This window comes from Eurosta solidaginis, chromosome 4 (assembly GCF_040869045.1).
Source record: "Eurosta solidaginis isolate ZX-2024a chromosome 4, ASM4086904v1, whole genome shotgun sequence".
Classification (NCBI taxonomy): domain Eukaryota; kingdom Metazoa; phylum Arthropoda; class Insecta; order Diptera; family Tephritidae; genus Eurosta; species Eurosta solidaginis.
Window position 1 is genome coordinate 35,450,691 of NC_090322.1, and position 27,575 is coordinate 35,478,265.

General features: G+C 38.0%; 3 protein-coding genes across 4 annotated transcripts in view; 1 reads left to right on the top strand and 2 right to left on the bottom strand.

Annotated features, from left to right (window-relative positions):
* The window catches only part of LOC137249607 (uncharacterized), a 127,784-nt gene that overhangs the window by 1,930 nt on the left and 98,279 nt on the right, over window positions 1-27,575 (top strand). The gene's annotated exons all lie outside the window — the stretch shown is intronic.
* LOC137248456 (uncharacterized) lies at window positions 1,050-2,069 on the bottom strand. Its single transcript, XM_067779388.1, has 2 exons — window positions 1,173-2,069; window positions 1,050-1,109 (listed from the first exon to the last, which is right to left on the bottom strand). The coding sequence occupies exons 1-2, from the start codon at window positions 2,067-2,069 to the stop codon at window positions 1,050-1,052; spliced, it is 957 nt and encodes a 318-aa protein (XP_067635489.1).
* On the bottom strand, window positions 20,181-22,788 carry LOC137248458 (putative gustatory receptor 2a). Its single transcript, XM_067779389.1, has 4 exons — window positions 22,354-22,788; window positions 22,215-22,286; window positions 20,347-20,436; window positions 20,181-20,282 (listed from the first exon to the last, which is right to left on the bottom strand). The coding sequence occupies exons 1-4, from the start codon at window positions 22,786-22,788 to the stop codon at window positions 20,181-20,183; spliced, it is 699 nt and encodes a 232-aa protein (XP_067635490.1).

Consider the following 27,575-nt stretch of genomic DNA (forward strand, 5'->3'; position numbering starts at 1 on the left):
AGGGGCTTCCGAATAATCTCATAAGTATTCTAGCTAGATCCGACCATTTACACAGAAAGTGCTCCATAGTATTGTTGGTAGTTACGTCTATACAACTTTTGCAGTGGCGGAATACCTATCTTTTCACTATGCATGCACAAATACCGATGACTGGTGCAGACCGCTATACGTTTATGGGTGTCGGCTCTAGATCTACTCAGTAGAATATCTGTCCTTCTGTTATTGTAGTCTGGCCATGTCTCCTAAAATTGCACAGTTAGAAGTATTCTTTCACTTGAGCTGAGCTTTGTACATAAAAAAAGAAATATTTCGAGTTTCCCTTTTGGCTATCCCTAGGAGTATGCCTACCTCGACGCTGGTTATTCTTTCATTTCCATCCGCTGTTCCCCCATGCGCCAGCTCATCCGCTACCTAATTTCTTTCGATTCTCTTATGACCCAGAACCCATATAACGGATAATTCTAGAGTGTCCGTTAATGTAGCTATAAGGTGCTTGCATGCTCCCACTAGCTTAGAGCTAGCTTTATTGCTGCATGGCTGCAGAAGAGATACCTTTCCAGTTATGTTCAAGAGCTTGAATGATTTACAGGCTTGCCTAATCGCTAGGCCTTCCGCCTGAAACACACTATACTTTGACGATAGTTTGAATGACGTGGATATCTCTAGCGAATGCAAATAGATTCCAGCCCCCATGCCTGAGTCAATTTTCGAGTCGTCGGTGTGGATTTGTATACCGTGCGATTTGGGGGGATAATAATCTATTTGGGAACTGAATTTCCTCACCGGAAGTAAAATAAAGATATGCCCTGAGAGTCGCTGAGTCTCAGTGCGATTTAGGCCGATGTACACCGTATGTGCATGTCTATCGGAAGAAGGTTTGATAAGGGGTATTTAATTTTGTGACTTCTTCCAAAACTCAAGTTTCTGAGTCCTTATAATGTTTTACTTACCTGTTTCAGCAATGCCAGATCCAATGTGCAAAATCCTTTCACGTCTATTGTAAGTCCTTTATGTTGGCATTGTATTGCAAAATTTGAGACAAGATCATTCTAGATTTTATTACCGAAAGGTTTTGCCAACTTGTTGATGAGACAACTTATTTTAGCGTTCTGTGGAGATACGACGGATAAGAAACTCAAATGAACCAACCACAACAGCGCCACCATACTCACATTTCTACGCGCCCTATCGCCAAACACCAATAGCGTTGTCATCATAGTACCCAATCTTAACATGGTCATCATATTGTAGAAGAATTGCATGGGATTTGATTTATTCTTCGCGATTATAATACACCAAAAAAGATTGCTCACCAATGTAAAAAACGTAGTGAAGATCAACACTATGGCGGACCAACCATAACAATTGCTCACACTTTCATGTAACTCGCACAGACGTCCCTGTATAAGACGCAACGAATTCAAACGTTCATATTCCCACAATGTATAGGGTTGCCAAACGGCACTGGTATATTTATATTTGGTACGATTAGCACACACTAACACTTGAAGCGCATCAATCATATATGAGGAACGTAGAGTTTGCCGTTCAATTGCTTGTATGATTTGCACATAACGCATACGTTGCACAACCATTAGGGGCGCGGCTTGATAGAAAACCGGAGATTTATAGCCTACGAATGCAATTCCCAAATGTATGACATCGTAAATGATGTGTAAGATTACATGATAAGAAGCATTTAGCCACACTTTCAACTCCATTCCGCTAATGTCCACTTGTTTTTGCAACAACTCATCCAACTCACGTTCCAGGCGCAATACTCGCCGACATTTTTTTGCCTTCAACATTACTTCGCATATGGTTACCACATTTGTGAAAATGTTAAGAAAATATAACACATTGCCCACCATAAAACTGACCTTTTCATAAACGGTCATCATTAGAGATAATAATAGCTTAGTTGCAGGTCCAGCTAGCCAAGCAAGCCAGCCCAAGCGGAGCATTGTCGTAAGCCATGATAGATGTGGTAGTGGTATAAGGAGGGTTATGTACATTTGTACTAAAACATAGTTACGTATTAAAAATGCGCAAATCTGCTGATAGTACATTATGTTGAGGTGACGTTACAGATACTGGCTCGCTGTCTAGGTCACTAGCTTAATAACTTCTGAATTTTTTCGACTGATACCACAGACCTAAGTGGTTGCATGACTTAGCTAAAATCAAAATGTGCATGATTTGGAAATGTGAAATCCATTAAAGTTTATCAGTAAGTCATCTAACCCAGCGAATGGGTAGTAACCCAGTAACAAAAGAATAAGGCCGCCACCAATGAAACATTTTGTTTGGCCCTCAAAAACCCAATTAAACCAAAAATTGTGAGCACTTGAACAAAAAACTACGGAGAACTGTGTGGGAGTTTTTTCCCTCATTTTCTTCACAGAACCTCATCCAAGCATAACTGCTAGGAAAAATCCAGGACAGTGCTCGGCTTTAGAGAGTGTATGTAATTACTTGCTAATTTTAGCGATCCGAGTCTTCGTTTCGCGATGGCATTGCATTCGAGAAGGATGTGTTCTGCAGTCTAATCCTCGCGGTCACAGAACCGACGCAGGTTATAAGTCCATATACCTAGTGTGCATAGTGACCTGTGAGTATGCTAGTTAAAACTCTAAGGATACTTTTTTGGGAGATAAATAATGTCTTCATATCGCTTTGTGTTATATTCTCCCATCAGTGCCTTTGTCTACCGTAATGCTGGAATATGACGCCATTGTTCTATGAGGCATGTCACCTCTTGCTTGAATTCTTCCCTTACTGTATTAGACCCCATCACCATGATGAGCTCAGGCCCTATAGTGCTTCAGTCCAGCCCACCCGCTTCCTCGTCCCTAACCACCCCTCTCTGTCCCTGTACCGAAGCCAAAATACTGTTGTTATTAGCTCCTAAACGATTCAAATTTCCCACGCTCTTAAGGACTGTTTATGATCTAGTCTCTGCTGACGACATTGCCTTGAGTCCGGCCTGGCTGTCGCTCAGTATAACGATTATCTTATTAGTGTAGTCTCGTTGTAGGTTGATCTCAGCACGGGTTAATTTTATGACGTTGACCTCGGTATGAAAAATGTTCAGATAATATCCGAGGGGTATGGATATCTTAGTTCTAAGGCTGTAGATCCCCGCCCGGTGCCCTCTGGTGTCCTTGAGCCATCGGTATACATGAGGGTGCGTCTCCGGTGGAGCACTTTTTGTCTAGAGCGATATCACCAGTGGTTTCCTGCTGGAAGTACAAGCTAAAACTAATTTACTGCTTGCTTTACTAAATCTCTGTCGTTGCGCTCACACGACATACATATGTGTGAACGCCGAATAGTTTTCCTCCCGAGTGCACCACTGTTCTAAAGGAAATGGGTTTTAAGAGCTACACGTTCTCTCGAGTAGATACAAAACAACAAATACTTTTATTAATAATTATAAAAAGCTGGGGGTTTCATGCCAATTTTATTTAATACAATTCTTGGTTACATTATCTCCACTCAGATGAAACTGTATTAAGATTATAAGGTAGGTTGTTGTAGCCCCAGTGATCTAAAATGAGAAAAATGGGAAAAGAAAATAAAAGCGGAGTAGAGGTTTCGAATGAAGTCTTTTCATGCCAAGGGCTATTGGTTTTTGATACATGATACTAAGAACTTCAGCCTCTCTACGCTGTATACTTACTTATTTTATTCATCTTGGGTTCTTACCGTATATAGGAGTGAAGTATTGACGTCAAAGAATCCCGCGGCGGAGACTGTCATCTTTTGATGTAATAGCTCCAAGGAGAACTGCTCGATCTGCAAACGACGAATCATAGGGATCTTTATAATACATCTTATAAACAAAAATGCACGTTCAAAGTTCTTAGCCACTCATACCTAATTTTGACGATAGGTGTCGAAGTCGCCCATCATATTTTATTCATCGTACGACCATCTGTCCGGCAAGGCAGGCTCAGCGGTCTAATATTGAATAATGGGGAAGGCGTTGAAATACAGCCGAATATATCCCCGAATATATAACCACCACCTCTCCGTGGCTGCAAATCATCCAGCATGAACGATAAACTGCTGTGTTATATAGTCGCGTGCTATGGAGTCCGGCTAAGCCCTCACACCATCGACGAGTGCCTACCCTAGTAAGGATTCTATGACTAACTTCAAGTTTATCACCGGATGATTTTGTGCGGTATCATTTCGGGACTTTTTCTTGAGTTTTTTAGGATGTGGCTCAATTTCTTTATCTTCATTCTCTATCAGAGCCGAAAGTAGGCTTAATCATTCAGTTTCTGAATTTAAGGAGAGTCTATAGGAGAGTTATAAAAAGCTGGAGATTCTTTAGCTGTCCTTTAAGCCGTTGTATGCTATCACAGAATCACTGCTTAGCCGTAAAATCAGAGTTTCGACCAAATTAACTATAGGTCATCTTTAAAAAGACCTTTTATCAAACATGTTCTGAGTGGGTAAGTTACTCTAATGATTTCTACGTCTTTTTCTATTTTTCAGAGGGACAGGGGACAGAGCGACTTAATAATCGGAATAGAACCGATAAATTTTCTGACTTACCGCAGTGTTGTGGTTGTCATTGTCAACATTCCATTCAATGCGATGTAGGCCCAATGCAAGTTCAGTTGTGTTTAAAAAAAGAATTGAAATTTTTTTTATTAGTCGAATTTTTTTCGATACTTTTTACTCACCTTTAGTGATAAATCATCGCAAAGTAGTATCAACGTGACAAGATTAAAGATATGCGGTACGAAGAGTAAAACGCCACTAGTCGTTTGTAATATCTCCTCCATTGTAGATGAGTTGCTGTAGAAATTTAAGAAAACCCAATACAAATTCGCAGTTATCGATATAAAATCGTTGATAACATTTGCGCATATCGAATAACCATAATTCTCATTCAACAGCAACAATAATTCCCACAAACGATTGTAAAGATCACGAGTGATGTTAAGACGATGCAGATCTGCGTTTTCCAAGCAAGTACCGCGATATTGTGGATACTCGGAGGATATAAAGTCTGTTGACAGATCATGATTTAGCTTTTGAATCCCATGCAATAGATCAGGCTCATGCAAGGTAAGAACCAATTTCACCAAACGTTGACGTAACACGGACAGGAAACATGCAATTTGAAAATATCGTAAGCCGACAATAAGGAATGGCACTAGATATAAGATGAAATATACAGAAAGGAAACTTTCTTTGGAAAAAGTTTGTGCTATAATGATAAAAGAATCGATGGTTATGTACAAAGTAGCCATGATGGTACCCCAACGTAATAGACAACGGTGTAAGTGGCTGGAAAGTAAGAAAATGCATTTACACGAAGATTTTCCAGATACTCAACGACGGCATAGTTCGGTCTAGAAAAACAAATGTCTCTTAACACGTTGGTTGCCTGCGTATCACTGGTGATTATATCAGGATCTATTAAAAAATCGAAAATATCGAATGGCGCTACTATCGCTAGTTTTAAAGCTCTAGCACAATCAAAATTATAACCGGAACTCTTGTATGGAGATATCGATGATACTGTAACGAATTTAGGGAAATTCCGCTTATTTCAAACCTTCTGCTAACGTTCGATTCGCTAAACTGTTGAATAAATCACTCCAATATTCCGTATTGCAAACTGGTCTTTATTTAGCTTACTTTAAAGTAGTACTTCACAATCAATACCGTGCTTAAATCAAAATTTGATTACTGGCTACTCAGCTTGCGCTGCTTTTATACTCTCCTTTGCTTCAGTTTCATATTTCTACTAAAGTCTAGACGTTTCGTCTTCTAGAACTGCTGTATCTCCTGCTTGGTAATTGAGCTATATAATGGGTATATATGTGTGAGTAACAACTTCGGCTGATGACTACATCTGTGTGTGAGGTATTTCTTTGTTGCCTTGTACATAAGTGTGGCTTCTTCATGTTATTGTTGTTGCGTGATTATTAACTAGCCTAGTGATGTCAACATTCGCCACAATACATTGTTGTATGATCACTGGTGATACTCTGGCAGCCAACGTGTTAACGTCGCTCTTTACTCACCGATTATCTACATCCCCATTCAACCAACGCACATACATTCGATCGATTTCTCGCACCCGTTCCACGAATTCGGCGAAGTGATGACGATTTATGAATACTTCTGTGACAATAACTAAGTGTACGATTCTTATACCAGAAAATTGTACAAAATCAACGGTATCATCAAGCCTAGTATTTCCCGTTGGAAACTCGTTCTTACCAAATATGCTGTAAAGCAGAAAACTGACAGATAATAACCAAGAGCAAATGCTATAACATTCGAGTAGACGTGAACTATAGAGTTTGCCATTTTTACGGTTTTGCATGTATACTGAGAGAGCACTAAATTGAAGGAAGCGGTGCAAAAAAGCGAGGACGCCGACAATATCCATGGTTAGCTGTTATTCTATTCATGGGAACTGGAATGAAATAAAAGTGTATTAGAAAGGATAGAGACGGTGGGCATGGTTTCCTATGACAAAAAAGAAATTTGCAAAACAGTAGGGGATATGTTCATAGTCATTCTATTGGGTTAAAATACTTGAGAAGTTTGACAGCCCTGACTTGTTTGGGTTCTGATAGTCTTTTGCTGAAAGATTGTACAAGAAATTTCATCTACTACGCAAGATTACAGCTGTGTAGTCCAATGCTCAGTGCATACGGGAATAATCTACCATAAATAGTGTGGAGTGTAAAGCAGGCTCTAAGCAGCATAGAGTCAAAACACGCAGGGAGTTAAACAAAAATAATCGGTTATTTAGCTGTGCCGCTTTGATCCGTCCTTGAGAACTGAGAAATCAAATTTCCGGGCACAAGTGTGCACCCCTTAGCTCTGTAAAGTTGGCACCTACTTGGGCGAATAATTAAAAAAACCATATCTCATTCGTTTGTCCAACGTTTGTCCATGTTTGTCCAGGAAAAATTTTCGTTTGTCCACCTTTTGTTAAAAAGTTATAACAAAAATTTTTTTTTTCGAAAAAACCCAAAAAAATTTTTGGTTCGCTTTATTGTGCTAAATCGTTTGCCCATCGTTTGTCCATGTTTGTCCAGGAGAAATTTTCGTTTGTCCACCTTTTGTTAAAAAGTTATTTCAAAAAAACAAAAATCGTGTGTGAAGTTGGCACCTCCATTTACGAGTAATTAAGAAAACCAAATGACATTCGTTTGTCCATCGTTTGTCCACGTTTGTCCAGGAAAAATTTTCGTTTGTCCACCTTTTTTAAAAAAGTTATAACAAAAAATTTTTTTTTTCGAAAAAACCCAAAAAAATTTTTGTTTCGCTTTATTGTGCTAAATCGTATGTCCGTCGTTTGCCCATCGTTTGTCCATGTTTGTCCAGGAGAAATTTTCGTTTGTCCACCTTTTGTTAAAAAGTTATTTCAAAAAAACAAAAATCGTGTGTGAAGTTGGCACCTCCATTTACGAGTAATTAAAAAAACCAAATGCCATTCGTTTGTCCATCGTTTGTCCACGTTTGTCCAGGAAAAATTTTCGTTTGTCCACCTTTTGTTAAAAAGTTATAACAAAATTTTTTTTTTTTCGAAAAAACACAAAACAATTTTTGTTTCGCTTTATTGTGCTAAATCGTATGTCCGTCGTTTGCCCATCATTTGTCCATGTTTGTCCAGAGAAATTTTCGTTTGTCCACCTTTTGTTAAAAAGTTATTTCAAAAAAACAAAAATCGTGTGTGAAGTTGGCACCTCCATTTACGAGTAATTAAAAAAACCTAATGCCATTCGTTTGTCCACGTTTGTCCACGTTTGTCCAGGAAAAATTTTCGTTTGTCCACCTTTTGTTAAAAAGTTATAACAAAAACATTTTTTTTCGAAAAAACCCAAAAAATTTTTTGTTTCGCTTTATTGTGCTAAATTGTATGTCCGTCGTGTGCCCATCGTTTGTCTATGTTTTTCCAGGAAAAATTTTCGTTTGTCCACCTTTTTTTGAAAAGCTATTTCAAAAAAAACAAAAATCGTGTGTGAAGTTGGCACCTCCATTTACGAGTAATTAAAAAAACCTAATGCCATTCGTTTGTCCACGTTTGTCCAGGAAAAATTTTCGTTTGTCCACCTTTTGTTAAAAAGTTATAACAAAAACATTTTTTTTTCGAAAAAAACCCAAAAAATTTTTTGTTTCGCTTTATTTTGCTAAATCGTATGTCCGTCGTTTGCCCATCGTTTGTCCATGTTTGTCCAGGAGAAATTTTCGTTTGTCCACCTTTTGTTAAAAAGTTATTTCAAAAAAACAAAAATCGTGTGTGAAGTTGGCACCTCCATTTACGAGTAATTAAAAAAACCAAATGCCATTCGTTTGTCCATCGTTTGCCCATCGTTTGTCCAGGAAACATTTCCGTTTGTCCACCCTTTTTTAAAAAGCTATTTCAAAAAAAAAACAAAAATCGTGTGTGAAGTTGGCACCTCCATTTACGAGTAATTAAAAAAACCTAATGCCATTCGTTTGTCCACGTTTGTCCACGTTTGTCCAGGAAAAATTTTCGTTTGTCCACCTTTTGTTAAAAAGTTATAACAAAAACATTTTTTTTTCGAAAAAACCCAAAAAATTTTTTGTTTCGCTTTATTGTGCTAAATCGTATGTCCGTCGTTTGCCCATCGTTTGTCTATGTTTGTCCAGGAAAAATTTTCGTTTGTCCACCTTTTTTTAAAAAGTTATTTCAAAAAAACAAAAATCGTGTGTGAAGTTGGCACCTCCATTTGCGAGTAATTAAAAAAACCTAATGCCATTCGTTTTTCCATCGTTTGCCCATCGTTTGTCCAGGAAAAATTTTCGTTTGTCCACCTTTTGTTAAAAAGTTATAACAAAAACATTTTTTTTCGAAAAAAACCCAAAAAATTTTTTGTTTCGCTTTATTGTGCTAAATCGTATGTCCGTCGTTTGCCCATCGTTTGTCCATGTTTGTCCAGGAGAAATTTTCGTTTGTCCACCTTTTGTTAAAAAGTTATTTCAAAAAAACAAAAATCGTGTGTGAAGTTGGCACCTCCATTTAAAAGTAATTAAAACAAGTAAGGAAGGCTAAGTTCGGGTGTAACCGAACATTACATACTCAGTTGAGGGCTATGGAGACAAAATAAGGAAAACCACCATGTAGGAAAATGAACCTAGGGTAACCCTGGAATGTGGTTGTATGACATGTGTATCAAATGGAAGGTATTAAAGAGTATTTTAAGAGAGAGTAGGCCATAGTTCTATGGATGGACGCCATTTAGGGATATCGCCATAAAGGTGGACCAGGGCTGACTCTAGAATGTGTTTGTACGATATGGGTATCAAATGAAAGGTGATAATGAGTATTTTAAAAGGGAATGGGCTTTAGTTCTATAGGTGAACGCCTTTTCGAGAAATCCCCATAAAGGTGGACCAGGGGTGACTCTAGAATATGTTTGTACGATATGGGTATCAAATGAAAGCTGTTAATGAGTATTTTGAAAAGGAGTGATCCTTAGTTCCCTAGGTGGACGCAGTTTCGAGATATCGCCATAAAGGTGGACCAGGGGTGTCTCTAGTTGTACGATATGGGAATCAAATGAAAGGTGTTACTGAGCGTTTTAAGAGGGAGTGGGCATTAGGTCCATAGGTGGACGCCTTTTCGAGATATCGCCATTAGGGTGGGCCAGGGGTGACTCTGGAATGTGTTTGTACGATATGGGTATCAAATGAAAGGTGGTAATGAGTATTTTAAAAGGGAGTAATCCTTAGTTCTATAGGTGGACGCCTTTTCGAGATATCGCCATAAAGGTGGACCAAGGGTGACTCTAGAATGTTTGTACGATATGGGTATCAAACGAAAGGTGTTACTGAGCATTTTAAGAGGGAGTGTGCACTAGGTCTATAGGTGGACGCCTTTTCGAGATATCGCCATTAGGGTGGGCCAGGGTGACTCTAGAATGTTTGTACGATATGGGTATCAAACGAAAGGTGTTACTGAGCATTTTAAGAGGGAGTGGGCATTAGGTCTATAGGTGGACGCCTTTTCGAGATATTGCCATTAGGGTGGGCCAGGGGTGACTCTAGAATGTTTGTACGATATGGGTATCAAAGGAAAGGTGTTACTGAGCATTTTAAGAGGGAGTGGACATTAGGTCTATAGGTGGACGCCTTTTCGAGATATCGCCATTGGGGTGGGCCAGGGGTGACTCTAGAATGTTTTTACGATATGGGTATCAAACGAAAGGTGTTACTGAGCATTTTAAGAGGGAGTGGGCATTAGGTCTATAGGTGCACGCCTTTTCGAGATATCGCCATTAGGGTGGGCCAGGGTTGACTCTAGAATGTGTTTGTACGATATGGATATCAAATTAAAGGTATTAATGAAGGTTTTAAAAGCGAGTGGCCCTTAGATGTATATGTGAAGGCGTTCTCGCGATATCGACCAAATGTGGATCAGGTGATCCAGAAAATCATCTGTCGGGTACTGCTAATTTATTTATATATTCAATAACACTAACAGTATTCCTGCCAAGATTCCAAGGGCTGTTGATTTCGCCTTGTAGAACTTTTTCATTTTCTTCTACTTAATATGGTAGGTGTCACACCCATTTTACAAAGTTTTTTCCAAAGTTATATTTTGCGTCAATAAACCAATCTAGTTACCATGTTTCATCCCTTTTTTCGTATTTGGTATAGAATTATGGCATTTTTTTAATTTTTCGTAATTTTCGATATCGATAAAGTGGGCGTGGTTATGGTCGGATTTCGGCCATTTTTTATACCAAGATAAAGTGAGTTTAGATAAGTGCGTGGGCAAAGTTTAGTAAAGATATATCGGTCTTTGCTCAAGTTATTGTGTTAACGGCCGAGCGGAAGGACAGACGGTGGACTGTGTATAAAAACTGGGCGTGGCTTCCACCGATTTCGCCCATTTTCACAGAGAACAGTTAACGTCATAGAATCTATGCTCCTACCAAATTTCAAAAGGATTGGTAAATTTTTGTTCGACTTATGGCATTAAAAGTATTCAAGACACACTAAATGAAAATGGGCGGAGCCACGCCCATTTTGAAATTTTCTTTTATTTTTGTATTTTGTTACATCATATCATTACTGGGGTTGAATTTTGACTTAATTTACTTATATACAGTAAAGATATTACATTTTTTGTTAAACTTTGAATTTAAAAAAAATTTTTTTTAAAAAGTGGGCGTGTTCTTCATCCAATTTTGCTAATTTTTATTTAGCACATATATAGTAATAGTAGTAACGTTCCTGCCAAATTTCATCATGATATCTTCAACGACTGCCAAATTACAGCTTGCAAAACTTTTAAATTACCTTCTTGTAAAAGTGGGCGGTGCCACGCCCATTGTCCAAAATCTTACTAATTTTCTATTATGCGTCATAACGTCAACCCATCTACCAAGTTTCATCGCTTTAACCGCCTTTGGCAATGAATTATCGCATTTTTTCGGTTTTTCGAAATTTTAGATATCGAAAAAGTGGGCGTGGTTATAGTCCGATATCGTTCATTTTAAATAGCGATCTGAGATGAGTGCTCAGGAACCTACATACCAAATTTCATCAAGATACCTCAAAATTTACTCAAGTTATCGTGTTAACGGACGGACGGACGGACGGACGGACATGGCTCAATCAAATTTTTTTTGGATCCTGATTATTTTGATATATGGAAGTCTATATCTATCTCGATTCCTTTATATATGTACAACCAACCGTTATCCAATCAAACTTAATATACTCTGTGAGCTCTGCTCAACTGAGTATAAAAACCAAATGCCATTCGTTTGTCCATCGTTTGCCCATCGTTTGTCCAGGAAAAATTTTCGTTTGTCCACCTTTTTTTAAAAAGCTATTTCAAAAAAAAAAAAACAAAAATCGTGTGTGAAGATGGCACCTCCATTTACGAGTAATTAAAAAAACCTAATGCCATTCGTTTGTCCACGTTTGTCCAGGAAAAATTTTCGTTTGTCCACCTTTTGTTAAAAAGTTATAACAAAAACATTTTTTTTTGAAAAAAACCCAAAAAATTTTTTGTTTCACTTTGTTCTGCTAAATCGTATGTCTGTCGTTTGCCCATCGTTTGCCCATGTTTGTCCAGGAAAAATTTTCGTTTCTCCACCTTTTTTAAAAAAGTTATTTCAAAAAAACAAAAATCGTGTGTGAAGTTGGCACCTCCATTTACGAGTAATTAAAAAAACCTAATGCCATTCGTTTGTCCACGTTTGTCCAGGAAAAATTTTCGTTTGTCCACCTTTTGTTAAAAAGTTATAACAAAAACATTTTTTTTCGAAAAAAACCCAAAAAATTTTTTGTTTCACTTTGTTGTGCTAAATCGTATGTCTGTCGTTTGCCCATCGTTTGCCCATGTTTGTCCAGCAAAAATTTTCGTTTCTCCACCTTTTTTAAAAAAGTTATTTCAAAAAAACAAAAATCTTGTGTGAAGTTGGCACCTCCATTTACGAGTAATTAAAAAAACCTAATGCCATTCGTTTGTCCACGTTTGTCCAGGAAAAATTTTCGTTTGTCCACCTTTTGTTAAAAAGTTATAACTAAAACATTTTTTTTCGAAAAAAACCCAAAAATTTTTTGTTTCACTTTGTTGTGCTAAATCGTATGTCCGTAGTTTGCCCATCGTTTGTCCATGTTTGTCCAGGAGAAATTTTCGTTTGTCCACCTTTTGTTAAAAAGTTATTTCAAAAAAACAAAAATCGTGTGTGAAGTTGGCACCTCCATTTACGAGTAATTAAAAAAACCTAATGCCATTCGTTTGTCCATCGTTTGCTCATCGTTTGTCCAGGAAAAATTTTCGTTTGTCCACCTTTTGTTAAAAAGTTATAACAAATTTTTTTTTTTTCGAAAAAACCCAAAAAAATTTTTGTTTCGCTTTATTGTGCTAAATCGTATGTCCGTCGTTTGCGTTAAAAAAACAAAATGGCATTCGTTTGTCCATCGTTTGTCCACGTTTGTCCAGGAAAAATTTTCGTTTGTCCACCTTTTTTTAAAAAGTTATTTCAAAAATCCAAAAATCGTGTGTGAAGTTGACACCTCCATTTACGAGTAATTAAAAAAACCAAATGCCATTCGCTTGTCCATCGTTTGTCCACATTTGTTCAGGAAAAATTCTCGTTTGTCCACCTTTTGTTAAAAAGTTATAACAAAAACATTTTTTTTCGAAAAAAACCCAAAAAATTTTTTGCTTCGCTTTATTTTGCTAAATCGTATGTCCGTAGTTTGCCCATCGTTTGTCCATGTTTGTCCAGGAGAAATTTTCGTTTGTCCACCTTTTGTTAAAAAGTTATTTCAAAAAAACAAAAATCGTGTGTGAAGTTGGCACCTGCATTTACGAGTAATTAAAAAAACCAAATGCCATTCGTTTGTCCATCGTTTGCCCATCGTTTGTCCAGGAAACATTTTCGTTTGTCCACCTTTTTTTCAAAAGCTATTTCAAAAAAAAAAACAAAAATCGTGTGTGAAGTTGGCACCTCCATTTACGAGTAATTAAAAAAACCTAAGGCAAATCGTTTGTCCAGGAAAAATTTTCGTTTCTCCACCTTTATTGAAAAAGTTACTTCAAAAAAAAAAAAATCGTGTGTGAAGTTGGCACCTCCATTTACGAGTACTTAAAAAAACCAAATGCCATTCGTATGTCCATCGTTTGTCCACGTTTGTCCAGGAAAATTTTTCGTTTGCCCACCTTTTGTTAAAAAGTTATAACAAAAACATTTTTTTTCGAAAAAACCCAAAAAAATTTTTGTTTCGCTTTATTGTGCTAAATCGTATGTCCGTCGTTTGCCCATCGTTTGTCCATGTTTGTCCAGGAGAAATTTTCGTTTCTCCACCTTTTTTAAAAAAGTTATTTCAAAAAAAAAAAAATCGTGTGTGAAGTTGGCACCTCCATTTACGAGTAATTAAAAAAACCTAATGCCATTCGTTTGTCCATCGTTTGCTCATCGTTTGTCCAGGAAAAATTTTCGTTTGACCACCTTTTTTTAAAAAGCTATTTCAAAAAAAAAAAAACAAAAATCGTGTGTGAAGTTGGCACCTCCATTTACGAGTACTTAAAAAAACCAAATGCCGTTCGTATGTCCATCGTTTGTCCACGTTTGTACAGGAAAAATTTTCGTTTGTCCACCTTTTGTTAAAAAGTTCTAACAAAATTTTTTTTTTCGAAAAAACCCAAAAAAATGTTTGTTTCGCTTTATTGTGCTAAATCGTATGTCCGTCGTTTGCCCATGGTTTGTTCATGTTTGTCCAGGAGAAATTTTCGTTTGTCCACCTTTTGTTAAAAAGTTATTTCAAAAAAACAAAAATCTTGTGTGAAGTTGGCACCTCCATTTACGAGTAATTAAAAAAACCAAATGACATTCGTTTGTCCATCGTTTGTCCACATTTGTCCAGGAAAAATTTTCGTGTGTCCACCTTTTGTTAAAAAGTTATAACAAAAAAATTTTTTTTCGAAAAAACCCAAAAAATTTTTTGTTTCGCTTTCTTGTGCTAAATCGTATGTCCGTCCTTTGCCCATCATTTGTCCAGGAAACCTTTTCGTTTGTCCACCTTTTTTTAAAAAGTTATTTCAAAAAAACAAAAATTGTGTGTGAAATTGGCACCTCCATTTACGAGTAATTAAAAAAACCAAATGACATTCGTTTGTCCATCGTTTGTCCACGTTTGTCCAGGAAAAATTTTCATTTGTCCACCTTTTGTTAAAAAGTTATTTTAAAAATAAAAATCGTGTGTGAAGTTGACACCTCCATTTGCGAGTATTTCAAAAAACTAAATGTTATTCGTTTGTCCACATTTGTCCAGGAAAAATTTTCGTTTGTCCACCTTTTGTTAAAAAGTTATTTCAAAAAAAAAAAAATCCTGTGTGAAGTTGGCACCTCCATTTGCGAGTATTTAAAAAAACCAAATGCCATTCGTTTGTCCATCGTTTGTCCACGTTTGTGCAGGAAAAATTTTCGTTTGTCCACCTTTTGTTAAAAAGTTATAACCAAAATTTTTTTTTTCGAAAAAACCCAAAAAAAATTTTGTTTCGCTTTATTGTGCTAAATCGTATGTCCGTCGTTTGCCCATCGTTTGTCCATGTTTGTCCAGGAAAAATTGTTGTTTGTCCACCTTTGTTAAAAAGTTATAACAAAAAAATTTTTTTCGCAAAAACCCAAAAAAATTTTTGTTTCGCTTTATTGTGCTAAATCGTATGTCCGTCGTTTGCCCATCATTTGTCCATGTTTGTCCAGGAGAAATTTTCGTTTGTCCACCTTTTGTTAAAAAGTTATTTCAAAAAAACAAAAATCGTGTGTCAAGTTGCCACCTCCATTTACGAGTAATTAAAAAAACCAAATGCCATTCGTTTGTCCATCGTTTGTCTACGTTTGTCCAGGAAAAATATTTGTTTGTCCACCTTTTGTTAAAAAGTTATTTCAAAAAAACAAAAATCGTGTGTGAAGTTGCCACCTCCATTTACGAGTAATTAAAAAAACCAAATGCCATTCGTTTATCCATCGTTTTTGTTATAACTTTTTAACAAAAGGTGGCCAAATAAAAATGTTTCCTGGACAAACATGGACAAACGATGGGCAAACGACGGACATACGATTTAGCACAATAAAGCGAAACAAAAATGTTTTTGGGTTTTTTGGAAAAAAAAATTTTTTTGTTATAACTTTTTAACAAAAGGTGGTTTTTCCTGGACAATCGTGGACAAACGAATGGCATTTGGTTTTTTTAATTACTCGTAAATGGAGGTGCCAACTTCACACACGATTTTCGTTTTTTTGAAATAACTTTTTAACAAAAGGTGGACAAACGAAAATTTCTCCTGGACAAACATGGACAAACGATGGGCAAACGACGGACATACGACTTAGCGCAATAAGCGAAACAAAAATTTTTTTGGGTTTTTTCGAAAAAAAAAATGTTTTTGTTATAACTTTTTAACAAAAGGTGGACAAATGAAAATTTTTCCTGGACAAACGTGGACAAACGATGGACAAACGAATGGCATTTGGTTTTTTTAAATACTCGCAAATGGAGGTGCCAACTTCACACAGGTTTGTTTTTTTTTTTTTTTGAAATAACTTTTTAACAAAAGGTGGACAAACGAAAATTTTTCCTGGACAAACGTGGACAAACGATGGGCAAACGACGGACATACGATTTAGCACAATAAAGCGAAACAAAAAATTTTTTGGTTTTTTTCGAAAAAAAATGTTTTTGTTATAACTTTTTAACAAAAGGTGGACAAACGTGGACAAACGATGGACAAACGAATGGCATTTGGTTTTTTTAAATACTCGCAAATGGAGGTGCCAACTTCACACAGGATTTTTGTTTTTTTGAAATAACTTTTTAACAAAAGGTGGACAAACAAAAATTTTTCCTGGACAAACATGGACAAACGATGGGCAAACAACGGACATACGATTTAGCACAATAAAGCGAAACAAAAATTTTTTTGGGTTTTTTCGAGAAAAAAATTTGTTTGTTATAACTTTTTAACAAAAGGTGGACAAACGAAAATTTTTCCTGCACAAACGTGGACAAACGATGGACAAACGAATGGCATTTGGTTTTTTTAAATACTCGCAAATGGAGGTGCCAACTTCACACAGGATTTTTTTTTTTGAAATAACTTTTTAACAAAAGGTGGACAAACGAAAATTTTTCCTGGACAAACGTGGACAAACGATGGACAAACGAATGGCATTTAGTTTTTTTAAATACTCGCAAATGGAGGTGCCAACTTCACAAACGATTTTTATTTTTGAAATAACTTTTTAACAAAAGGTGGACAAACGAAAATTTTTCCTGGACAAACGTGGACAAACGATGGGCAAACGACGGACATACGATTTAGCACAATAAAGCGAAACAAAAAATTTTTTGGTTTTTTTCGAAAAAAAATGTTTTTGTTATAACTTTTTAACAAAAGGTGGACAAACGTGGACAAACGATGGACAAACGAATGGCATTTGGTTTTTTTAAATACTCGCAAATGGAGGTGCCAACTTCACACAGGATTTTTGTTTTTTTGAAATAACTTTTTAACAAAAGGTGGACAAACAAAAATTTTTCCTGGACAAACATGGACAAACGATGGGCAAACAACGGACATACGATTTAGCACAATAAAGCGAAACAAAAATTTTTTTGGGTTTTTTCGAGAAAAAAATTTGTTTGTTATAACTTTTTAACAAAAGGTGGACAAACGAAAATTTTTCCTGGACAAACGTGGACAAACGATGGACAAACGAATGTCATTTGGTTTTTTTAATTACTCGTAAATGGAGGTGCCAACTTCACACAGGATTTTTTTTTTTGAAATAAAATTTCCTTGACAACGTGGACAAACGTGGACAAACGAATGGCATTAGGTTTTTTTAATTACTCGTAAATGGAGGTGCCAACTTCACACACGATTTTTGTTTTTTTGAAATAACTTTTTAACAAAAGGTGGACAAACGAAAATTTCTCCTGGACAAACATGGACAAACGATGGGCAAACTACGGACATACGATTTAGCAAAATAAAGCGAAACAAAAAATTGTTTGGGTTTTTTTCGAAAAAAAATGTTTTTGTTATAACTTTTATCAAAAGGTGGACAAACGAGAATTTTTCCTGGACAAACGTGGACAAACGATGGACAAACGAATGGCATTTGGTTTTTTTAACGCAAACGACGGACATACGATTTAGCACAATAAAGCGAAACAAAAATTTTTTTGGGTTTTTTCGAAAAAAAAATTTGTTTGTTATAACTTTTTAACAAAAGGTGGACAAACGAAAATTTTTCCTGCACAAACGTGGACAAACGATGGACAAACGAATGGCATTTGGTTTTTTTAAATACTCGCAAATGGAGGTGCCAACTTCACACATGTTTGTTTTTTTTTTTTTGAAATAACTTTTTAACAAAAGGTGGACAAACGAAAATTTTTCCTGGACAAACGTGGACAAACGATGGACAAACGAATGGCATTTGGTTTTTTTAACGCAAACGACAGACATACGATTTAGCACAATAAAGCGAAACAAAAAATTTTTTGGGTTTTTTCGAAAAAAAATTTTTTGTTATAACTTTTTAACAAAAGGTGGACAAACGAAAATTTTTCCCGGACAAACGTGGACAAACGGTGGACAAACGAATGAGATATGGTTTTTTTAATTATTGGCCCAAGTAGGTGCCAACTTCACAGAGCTGCACCCTTTATGACTTCAAAGCAGCAAAAATATGCGTTTTAAGGTTAAAACATACCCAATAAAGTATTGAACCTTCGTAATTATCTTGATTGGTCCACAGCAAGCTCCTGATCAATCAAAGTTTTAAGAAAGTTTCTAACAAACTTTCTAAAATGTATAATTACACTTACATATTTCTTTTTCTCGTGAACTTTAATATTGCTGTGAGTGGTAACCTGGGATAGAGATATATTGAAATGTTCTAAGTACGCCAACGAGAACGGATACTTCCACATAATTTCAGATTTCACCACGTTTGGTAGAGGAGCTAAAAGTTTATAGTTTGTGTGGGAGATGATCTTTGGAGGAATGTAGTCCGTTTTTGTAAGTCGCAAGTGGTGAAAAAGCTCTTGAGCGCCAATTCTTTTATTGACTCATCTTTGACCAGAGGGGAAGCTTTGTTCATGTTCTTTTGGTTTAATTTAACAGCAAGAAATGTCTCGAAAATGTTTTCTTATATAGGAACGGTCAACAGTCTTTCTTAGAAAAGACTGGAGAAGGTAAATACTCACGTCAGCAAATAATGCCCAACTTTAATGCTGCGGAATTCTTAATTGAAGTCATCTATCTAAATTAAAAAGACATTTTTTATTCGGAAATCTACACAACTTACTGAGCTCAACCTTTGAACTGGCAAGTCCTTGAATTACATTTCCTAAAAAAAACATTAAAATGACTATTTGAAACTTTTTTCAGTGTAAATGCCAATTAGTAAAATGGAGTTCCATTAAAGCACTTTTTTGATTGTCATTGATGTGATGATATACAATTTATTTAAATCCAGCAGTAACTGAGACCATTTTTTACAGGTCAGCATTTATATAGATAGCGTGTGGCAGTTTAGGACTTTTGTGAGATAGCCGACTACCGTAAGAAATAGGTGATACAATACTCAAACCTTCCTTCTTTCCTGCCAATTAGGACTTTCCGTCATGAAAAAGCAATTACGCATCAGATGATCTAAGTTCGCAATCTCATATGGTGACTCTATGTTTGGTCTTGTCCACCAGCACATTGCGTCGTCGCCTTAGTAATTTTTGTACCGCATGCCGCATTCGCTATGATGAAACTCCTCTAGATCAGGGTGATATCTTAAGGTCTTGAGCTAAATATATGAAATAATTTCGGAGTGACAACCTCTATGAGAAACACATTTGGGGGTCTCTGTGGCCCCTTAAGTCAGGGCAAGTACAAGGAGGATCTCTGAGCAACTCACAAAAAAGTAAAGACACCTTTCCTCATATTAAAGTACAGTTGTCTCAGCGGGGCACTGCGTTGCTGTAATGCCACACCATGTTCGCATATCACTCTACTTGCTATAGTGAGGATAACTTACAAAGCTTGGCGAGCGCCAGTGGTTAAACTACATAATACGGCACTGACTTTGTCCTAGTCAAGATGCCAACCTGCGAAATACACAATATGCCTAAATGTCTTTAAGTAAGGCTAAAACGGTCGCCTTACAAAGCAAGGAGGCACACTTAATCCGACTAGCTCCACTAAACGGGCGTTGAGCTGCCCTTGTTGTCTTGGTCAGAGGAGGGCATATGAGAGGAAGTGCTCAATACTTTCTATCTCCTCTATGTCCGTTCTGCTTCGACAGAAATCGTTTCTATGCGTTCGCCTTAAGTTTAAGACTTCTGTCCATTTTTTTGGAAGATACATGACAGGGAATGCCTTTTGAAGACTAGCTTAAATAGGTAGACGTAACAGCGTCGGAAGGGAAGAGACGTGTAAAATGAGATGGGATGCCCTAACGAAGATATTCCTAGGCTCTTGATCGTATGTAGAGGCGTTAACATGTTAATCTACGTCCTTGGTGTAGAAATGATTAGGGCCCAACTTTGATACCAAGGAGAATAATTGATTTTATTAAAATATTAAAATAAATAAAAAAACCATACAATACAAACAACTTCGATTCACAAAAATTTCGAGATATTTATACATCATCTGTTGATATGGTACAGTTTTGTGGTACTCTGTCACCACTCATTTGAAACTGAATAAGAATGATTAGGTATGTGGTTGTGGCGCCAGCAATCTGCAACAAAAAACAAAACCGATGGCTCTCTGTAACACAAAGCTCTTTTGAGGTAAGTTCTCACCGAATAAAGTAGTCTGCAATTGATGTTGAAGAACCCAGCTGCAGAGAAGGTAATCTTTTGATGAAGTAGCTGTAAAGAGAATTGCTCGATCTGCGAAGGAGAAAAGTACTAAAAGTTCTTTGACTATGCATATATTTGGATATAAATAGGCAAAATATTTGAGTTCAGGACTTGCTGCGTAAAGAAAATATCGGGGAACTACTTGTGCTATATTTTATGACTAAATCTTGTACAAAGAGTCGAAAAAATTGGGAGCATTATGAAGCAGGATCAGAATATCGCCAGCAGTTGGTAGGGGGAGGCAGATATATACAAGTAAAGGGGATGTATGGCAGTGTGGATTTTTGACCCGAGAATTCCACAAAACCAACTTTATAAATGGCGCCGAGAAGGGATATGTCCGTACCGGAGCTTACACACCATATTACGTAAGAGGGTAAAAGAACTAGCGAAATTTAACAGCCATCCAGTAAACATACACCATCAAAATCTCAAATGATTTGACAAAGCAAATTATATATGGTGGCCGAGCAGACACGTGTCCTGTAGGTAAGGTGGTCGTCACGGCCAACCGCTCCAGCCGCAGCGGGCTAGGGGGCTCAGAATATACCCGCGGCAGGTATGCATGTCGTAAGAGGCGACTAAAATACCAAATTGGTTCAAGGGGTTGCCAGCGCAATATATATGTTTCTTTAACAGCCGAGGCTCTGGCGACCACAAGTTCTTCATAGATCTATGGCGGTTGGGCGATATGGCTTTGAGAGTTTCTTGTGGTCATACTAAATCGTTCCCGAGATGGTCGGGCTAGTGCCTTGATGTCGCTTGTTACCGGAAAGCTATCTCCCAAGTATTTCTGCTTTCTTCACCTCGCTTGACCTGGCGCTACCACCAAGCAAGTCCACGGCTACCCTGTTTACGACATGGAATGAACATACGACGCAAATATTGGACTTTCAAGTCGATATCGTAACTGCCTATCAGTAACCCTAAGCTCTTAGTGGTAACGTTCGATAACACACTTACCTTCAAGGCACATGCCCCCAAAATTGTATCTAAATTACAAGGCCACAACAAGATCCTCAAGACGTTTTCGGCAGCACTTAGGGAAGAGATAAAGGAGCGCTGCTAGTAACTTACAAAGCCATTGGCCGCTCGCTCATGTGCTACGCATCACCAGTTTGGGCGCCTGACTTATAAAACCAAAACTCTAAAAACGGCTGCAGGTCTGCTAAAATACTGCGCTCAGAGCTACCACTGGATGTCTCCTTATGACCATTAAACATCATCTAAATAGTGAGGCAAAATAGCTCAATATAAAAGGGCCTGATGGAATGCTTAGCAGACAGTTTTTGTTGAATTTTCACAAACCGGACACCCCAGAGAACACCTGCTTGATCTAGCCCCGTATCCGAGAGGTATAAGAAAACATCTTCGATAGCGCTAGGATGAGATCCTGTAGCTAGGCGCTCAGCCGATTAGTCCAGATAACCTAATCCACACAGAATCCGTAAACACCTTTGCTGGATCGCGCTCGATGAACCCCGTTATCAATTTGCACTATTCAATCCTTGTAGAAGAATAAAGCAGACTACCAAGGAAGACACGAATCCAACTGGCTCAACTTCGTTCTGGATACTGTAACAGGTTAAGCTCTTACTTGTCCAAAATCAACCTCGATGTGTTCCACATGATACCAATTATCTTTTCAATTTTAATGTGGAATCTACACCTCTAACAACAGCATCCCTATGTCTAACCCCTTAATGAATTTGTACCCCTACAAGCACTTAGCTTGTGCATGGTGGTGCCTACCTACAAAATGGTCGAGATGATTGAGTCCTATTCAAGTGTAAGATCATCTTACTTACCACGATGTTGTATTGATGATTGTTCGGCATACACGTCTCCAGATTATGTAGACCGTAGGCGATTTCAGTAGTCTATTAATTTGAGTATATATGTAAAAGCCATTGTCACTGCGTAAAAACTTTCAGTCTTCTTACTCACCTTTTGTAAAGTTTCTTCGCAAAGTAATGCCAATGATAGAACATTAAACATATGCGGCAGAGATAATAAAGCGTTACTTGTCGATTGTAGAAGCTGTTCCATTGTATTTGAGTAATTATTAAAATTTATAAAAATCCAATAACTATTCGATATGATTGCCAAAAGATCATTACCGACATTTGTCAATAACGAAAACCCAAAATTTCTATTTACATGTGCCGTTAACTCCCACAAACGATTGTAGAGATCACGAATAATATGCAAACGTGTCAAATCAATATTTCGAATATAAGGGAAGCAACTCAGAGTACCGTTATGTTGAGTTCGAAAAAAATTCTTAACTGCAGAGTTGCCATCCTGCATATGAACGTCTTCATATAGCTTCTGCTCATCCAAAATTAGTACCAATTTCTTCAAGCGTTCACGTATAATCATAATGCAGATCGTGAATTGGAAGTAACGTAACATCGTAACACAGAATGACAACATATATAAGATAAAGCAAATCGATAAGGAATTGTGTTCGGAAAACGATTCTGTGATGACGACTAAAATTTGGACGCACACATATGCAGAGATTGTTTTGATGGCACGTCTTATTAGCTGTTTGTGGAAGCAGCTGTAAAAAAAAATTAATTAGGAGGTAGAGGGGGTATTAATTAAGGAAGTCTCTAGAAATATTAGATAGGTACCCGAGTTACTTATAGACATCTGCATTCGGTTCGGGATACTACTATGGTACTGATAAGGTACTGGTAATGAGTTTAATCTTCGATAAGTTTGACAAAATCGCAAACGATCTCAGGAACTATCATACGACCCCCGATTGCACCACAGTTGGAATCAGGGCTTTAATAGACGCTTGGCTAGATGTGGAATTCTCTGACCGCAGCACAACTGGACAACATCCCATCCATGTTGTTGTTGTTGTTGTTGTTGTTGTTTTTGTTGTTGTATTAGCGATAAGGATACTCCCCAAAGGCTTTGGGGTTAATGGCCCTTTGTCGGATGCTGATCCGGTACCTTCCATTAAGGTACTAACTAACCCGACCATCTTTGGAACGATTTAGTATGACTACATGAAACCTTCTAGGCCATTCCGTCCTCCCACCCCCTAGATCCATGACGAACTTGGGGTGGCCAGAGCATCAGCTATTAAAGCAACAATATTCGCTACGGGTAGGTGAGATTGACAATTGATTTGAAGAAGCTATGTATATATTGCGCTGGCAACCCCTTGAAAAGGTTGCCTACACCACCCCTTGAATAAATTTGGCATTTAAGTCGCCTCTTACGACGGGAACACTGCCGCGGGTATATTCTAAGCCCCCTAACCCCCTGGGGATAGCATCCCATCCATCGAAAACCCCCCGCCAAATCTCCCGCCCAACTTAACCGGTTCATTGCCCCAGATCATTCAACTCCGCACTCAAGAGAAGTTCTGGTGTGAAAATTGCAGAAGAGGTATACAGTTTAAGTTGGCCCAAAGCTTAAAATGCCATGTTACGAATCCTGATCAGCGGAGGACCACAGCTGACCTGCCCGCAATATCTACTGAATTTATGTTCAGCATGACATTCAATGGCAAGGTAGGTGCTGTTCTAGAAGTACCGCTGATACCAACCATCGCTATTCGTTGTACTGACACTATCATTTTAAAAGAACTCGCCGTATTTAGTTTGTTCCATCCAAACGCTACCCTAAAAGGAGGTTTTTTTGACAATCATCTCCTAATGCCAGTGAGCTGCCATTGGCGAGAGTCCCCATATCTTACGGATGGCATACCTGCAGCAGTATAAACCAATTTAAGACTTCCTAGTCCTATTCTCTACATTGAGCCTCCAGCACAGATTTTTGTCCTATATACCTAGTTCTTGAATATTTAAACTTATAAGAAGGTACCAACGGTATCTGCATGATCAATGAAGTTCTAAAAGCGGGAATCTTATGCATCTTCGTAAAAAGAACCACCTTCATCTTGCCAGGATTGATTGCCAGCTCGTATGACTCACCCCTTATGAGGATTTTGTAGGCCACCACTCAACAGCCAACACATTCTAGCATTACCAGAAGCTCGTTTACTATCACAGTTCAGAGTAGAGGAGATCGAGCAGTACCCTGTGATGTTCCCCTACGCACCTTGCTCTCGACTCCCTCCTTACTACTCCCTGGCTTCTCTCCACTCCGCTGGGACAATTCTATTGCACGAAAGTTTGTAATTGAACTCCACAATACAATCCTCGACTTCCAGACCAAGCAGGACTTCAGGAAGGGCATTGCTAAACTCTACTGCGATGTCTCGAAAGAAACCCAGATTATTTGCTTCACAATCGAATGGATAGCTGTTTCCGTTGATCTGCCTTTGCAGTAGGCATGCTGCTATGCTGACAATAGCCCTCCTATATCTCAATAAACCGCTACAACGTTTCCTCGGGTTGGAGGAGGAAACGATCGAGAACGTTTTGTGCTCGTGCCCTGCGCTTGCCAGGCCAAGACTCCAGCTATTAGAAGTGAGCTGTCAGATCTAGAAGCAGCAAGTGACTTGAGTCCTAGAAAGCTTCTAGTATTTGACAAGAGGACGGAATTATTTTATAACATAGGCCCTGATTTTTGATAGGGTTTTTCAGTTTGGTCGTTAAAAACAAACTTCTTGTAATACTACGAACTCATTCAGTCTATGTGAGGTCCTCATGGACAGGCCAGTTCAACCTAACCCAACCAACGTTTCGTCACAGCTTCTACCCCCTATGGGATGAAAGAAACTTAGACCAAGGCTTTCGGTATGCAGCCCACATCAGGCAGGACATTCCTGCACAACCAAATATCGCCGGCGGTGGAGGTATGGGTTCCTAAACTAAACGGATGTTCAGTGGGTACCCAGACGATGCTTGGCCTAGTAGTGAGCTGCTTGAACCACATGCAAAGGAATCACTTTGGCCATTCCCATGCGAATGGCGGTCAGAAGATTTCCCTACTTCTGTGGACTTCTACACACAGACAGAGGATTGGGTCCTAAGGAAGCGAAAAGAACTGAAAATGATGTATCGGATCACAGTTAGATAGCCATGCTTTTAAACGAACCTAATAGCTTCCTGATGACATTGAACCTAATGAGCTCTTAAGCCCCATTTCCATAAGACTCCTCTAAAACCTTTGCAGTACAAGGACTACCGTTTATACACATACTTGTTACTCACCTATTATCAATATCCACATTCAACGAACGCTCAAAAATGTCGTCGATTTCTCTCACGCGGATGAAGAATGCGCTTATCTTTCGTCGATGAAGAAATGCCTCCAATAAAGTTACAATATGGGCTAATCGTATTCCAGTGAATTGTAGGAGGTCAATGAGATCACCAATACCACCAATCGCCGATGCAGTAAGTTGAAGTCTGTTCTTACCAAAGACGCCGTAAAATAAAATGGCGATAGATGCGAATAATGTGCAAATGATGTAGTATTCGAGTAGATTGCTTTTTTTATAGTCGACTTTGGTTGACGGGAGGGCGCCGATTTGCAAGGGCCTGCGCATAAAATCAATCGACTCTAATATGTCCATGTAGGGCATGCTGGTTGGAGTTTAATTCAGACGAAGTTGCTTGTTTAAATTTGTGATCCGCGAAACCAATGAATATAAGAAGGACTGGCTTTGCACTGATTGGTCTTTGAGGAATATATCGACTATTGAGAATGGGCTTTACTTTTAGTTAAAGTGACTTCCATTAGTTTGCGATTTGACTCGTCATTGATGTAAAGACAATTAAATGGTTAAACCCAGTGAAGCTTTGGAAGTAGTTCAAAAAGAACTAGTTCGTCCGCACATTCGTTCCTTTCCATTCCACTCGCTATTTAAGCTCGGCTTTAACCAACCTATCGCACAGCAGCTGCAGCGTTCAAAATGTCAGCGCTCTTAAAGCCTTACGGAAAGCGTACGACCTCCAAAAACCATTTTCTTAATCACCGCAATCTCAGACTGTTCCATTGAGCATACAGCGGATGGGATGCAATCCAGAGCTTTTTGAGTAAAAAAATTCAATAATCATTCGGAAAACTAAACCGCAAATATGAGAGTCCTCAATACAAAGTATAGACCCTACTTTCCTACGAAGATGAGTACCTTAGTCAGAGATTCACAATCTAGGTTTTCACGGACCTATCTGAAATTGCCAGTGGGGAGTGAATCTTTACAACACACCCAAACAATACATTTCCTGAACTCAGTGGGCGTGATTCAACTCGAAATTTTCGCTATCCAAAAGATATATAAATCATGGATAATATATACCAGCTTTGGTTTAAACAGGTTAAATATAGTTTGAATCGATTGCCGTCATACAACGAAATATGGTCTCCAGCCTTTCTTAAGTTGAATAGAAGGGATATTTTTGTATATGTTGAGGTACTCACTGGCACTTGCTAACTGGGGTTACTGCATCAAGGAAAGTAGTAGAATAAAATACCTCACACAATGCAGCACCTCCTGTGAGACAGATGAACAGATCGAGGTAGAGCAAAAGTTCTCGGAAAGCTTTTTTCCGTGTGCCTACCGGAGTTTTAGAATACTCTACCTGCGGAGCTTTTTAAATATTTAAAAATGTGACAGTTTATAAGAATCGTTTTCATTGGTTAATTGAAGATTCTTGCCAGAGCGAAATGGCGCAATAGCCTAGATGCAGAAGAGACTCGCCACCATTCGACCAACCAGATGACTTGCAATCTCTTTGTTGTATAGGTGGGCAAGCGCTTAGCTCACACTGCATCTTGTAAGTGTGCAGGATTTCATTGGCAAGTTGCCATATTACTCCTTTATGATTCAAAGAACTTACGAACTTAGTATTTTTGGATCTCCAAGGTACTTATCCAAAAAAAAGAAGCAAATCTTTACTGATTAAGTAAATAGCTGAACCTGGTGTCACCGTTTAATAATGTGGAAGCACAACTGGCCTTTATGGTGTCCAAGGTAGCTTCCTCATATCCCATACTATAAAGATTTCTTTCCAACCTATTCAATCTTAACAGCAAAAGATTAGTTGTTATAGGTTCAAATGAAAGCGTGACAAGAAGGCAGTCGACACAAAAGAAGTATATGTTGAATAGCGAGTTCATTCTGCACGTTCCCCATTTGACAGGTTTTAACACTGCCCACGGAAGGAATTTAAACGGCAGGCAGCACCACAAAACCCAACCGCTTCTAAAAGTACTCAGTAGGACTCCATTAA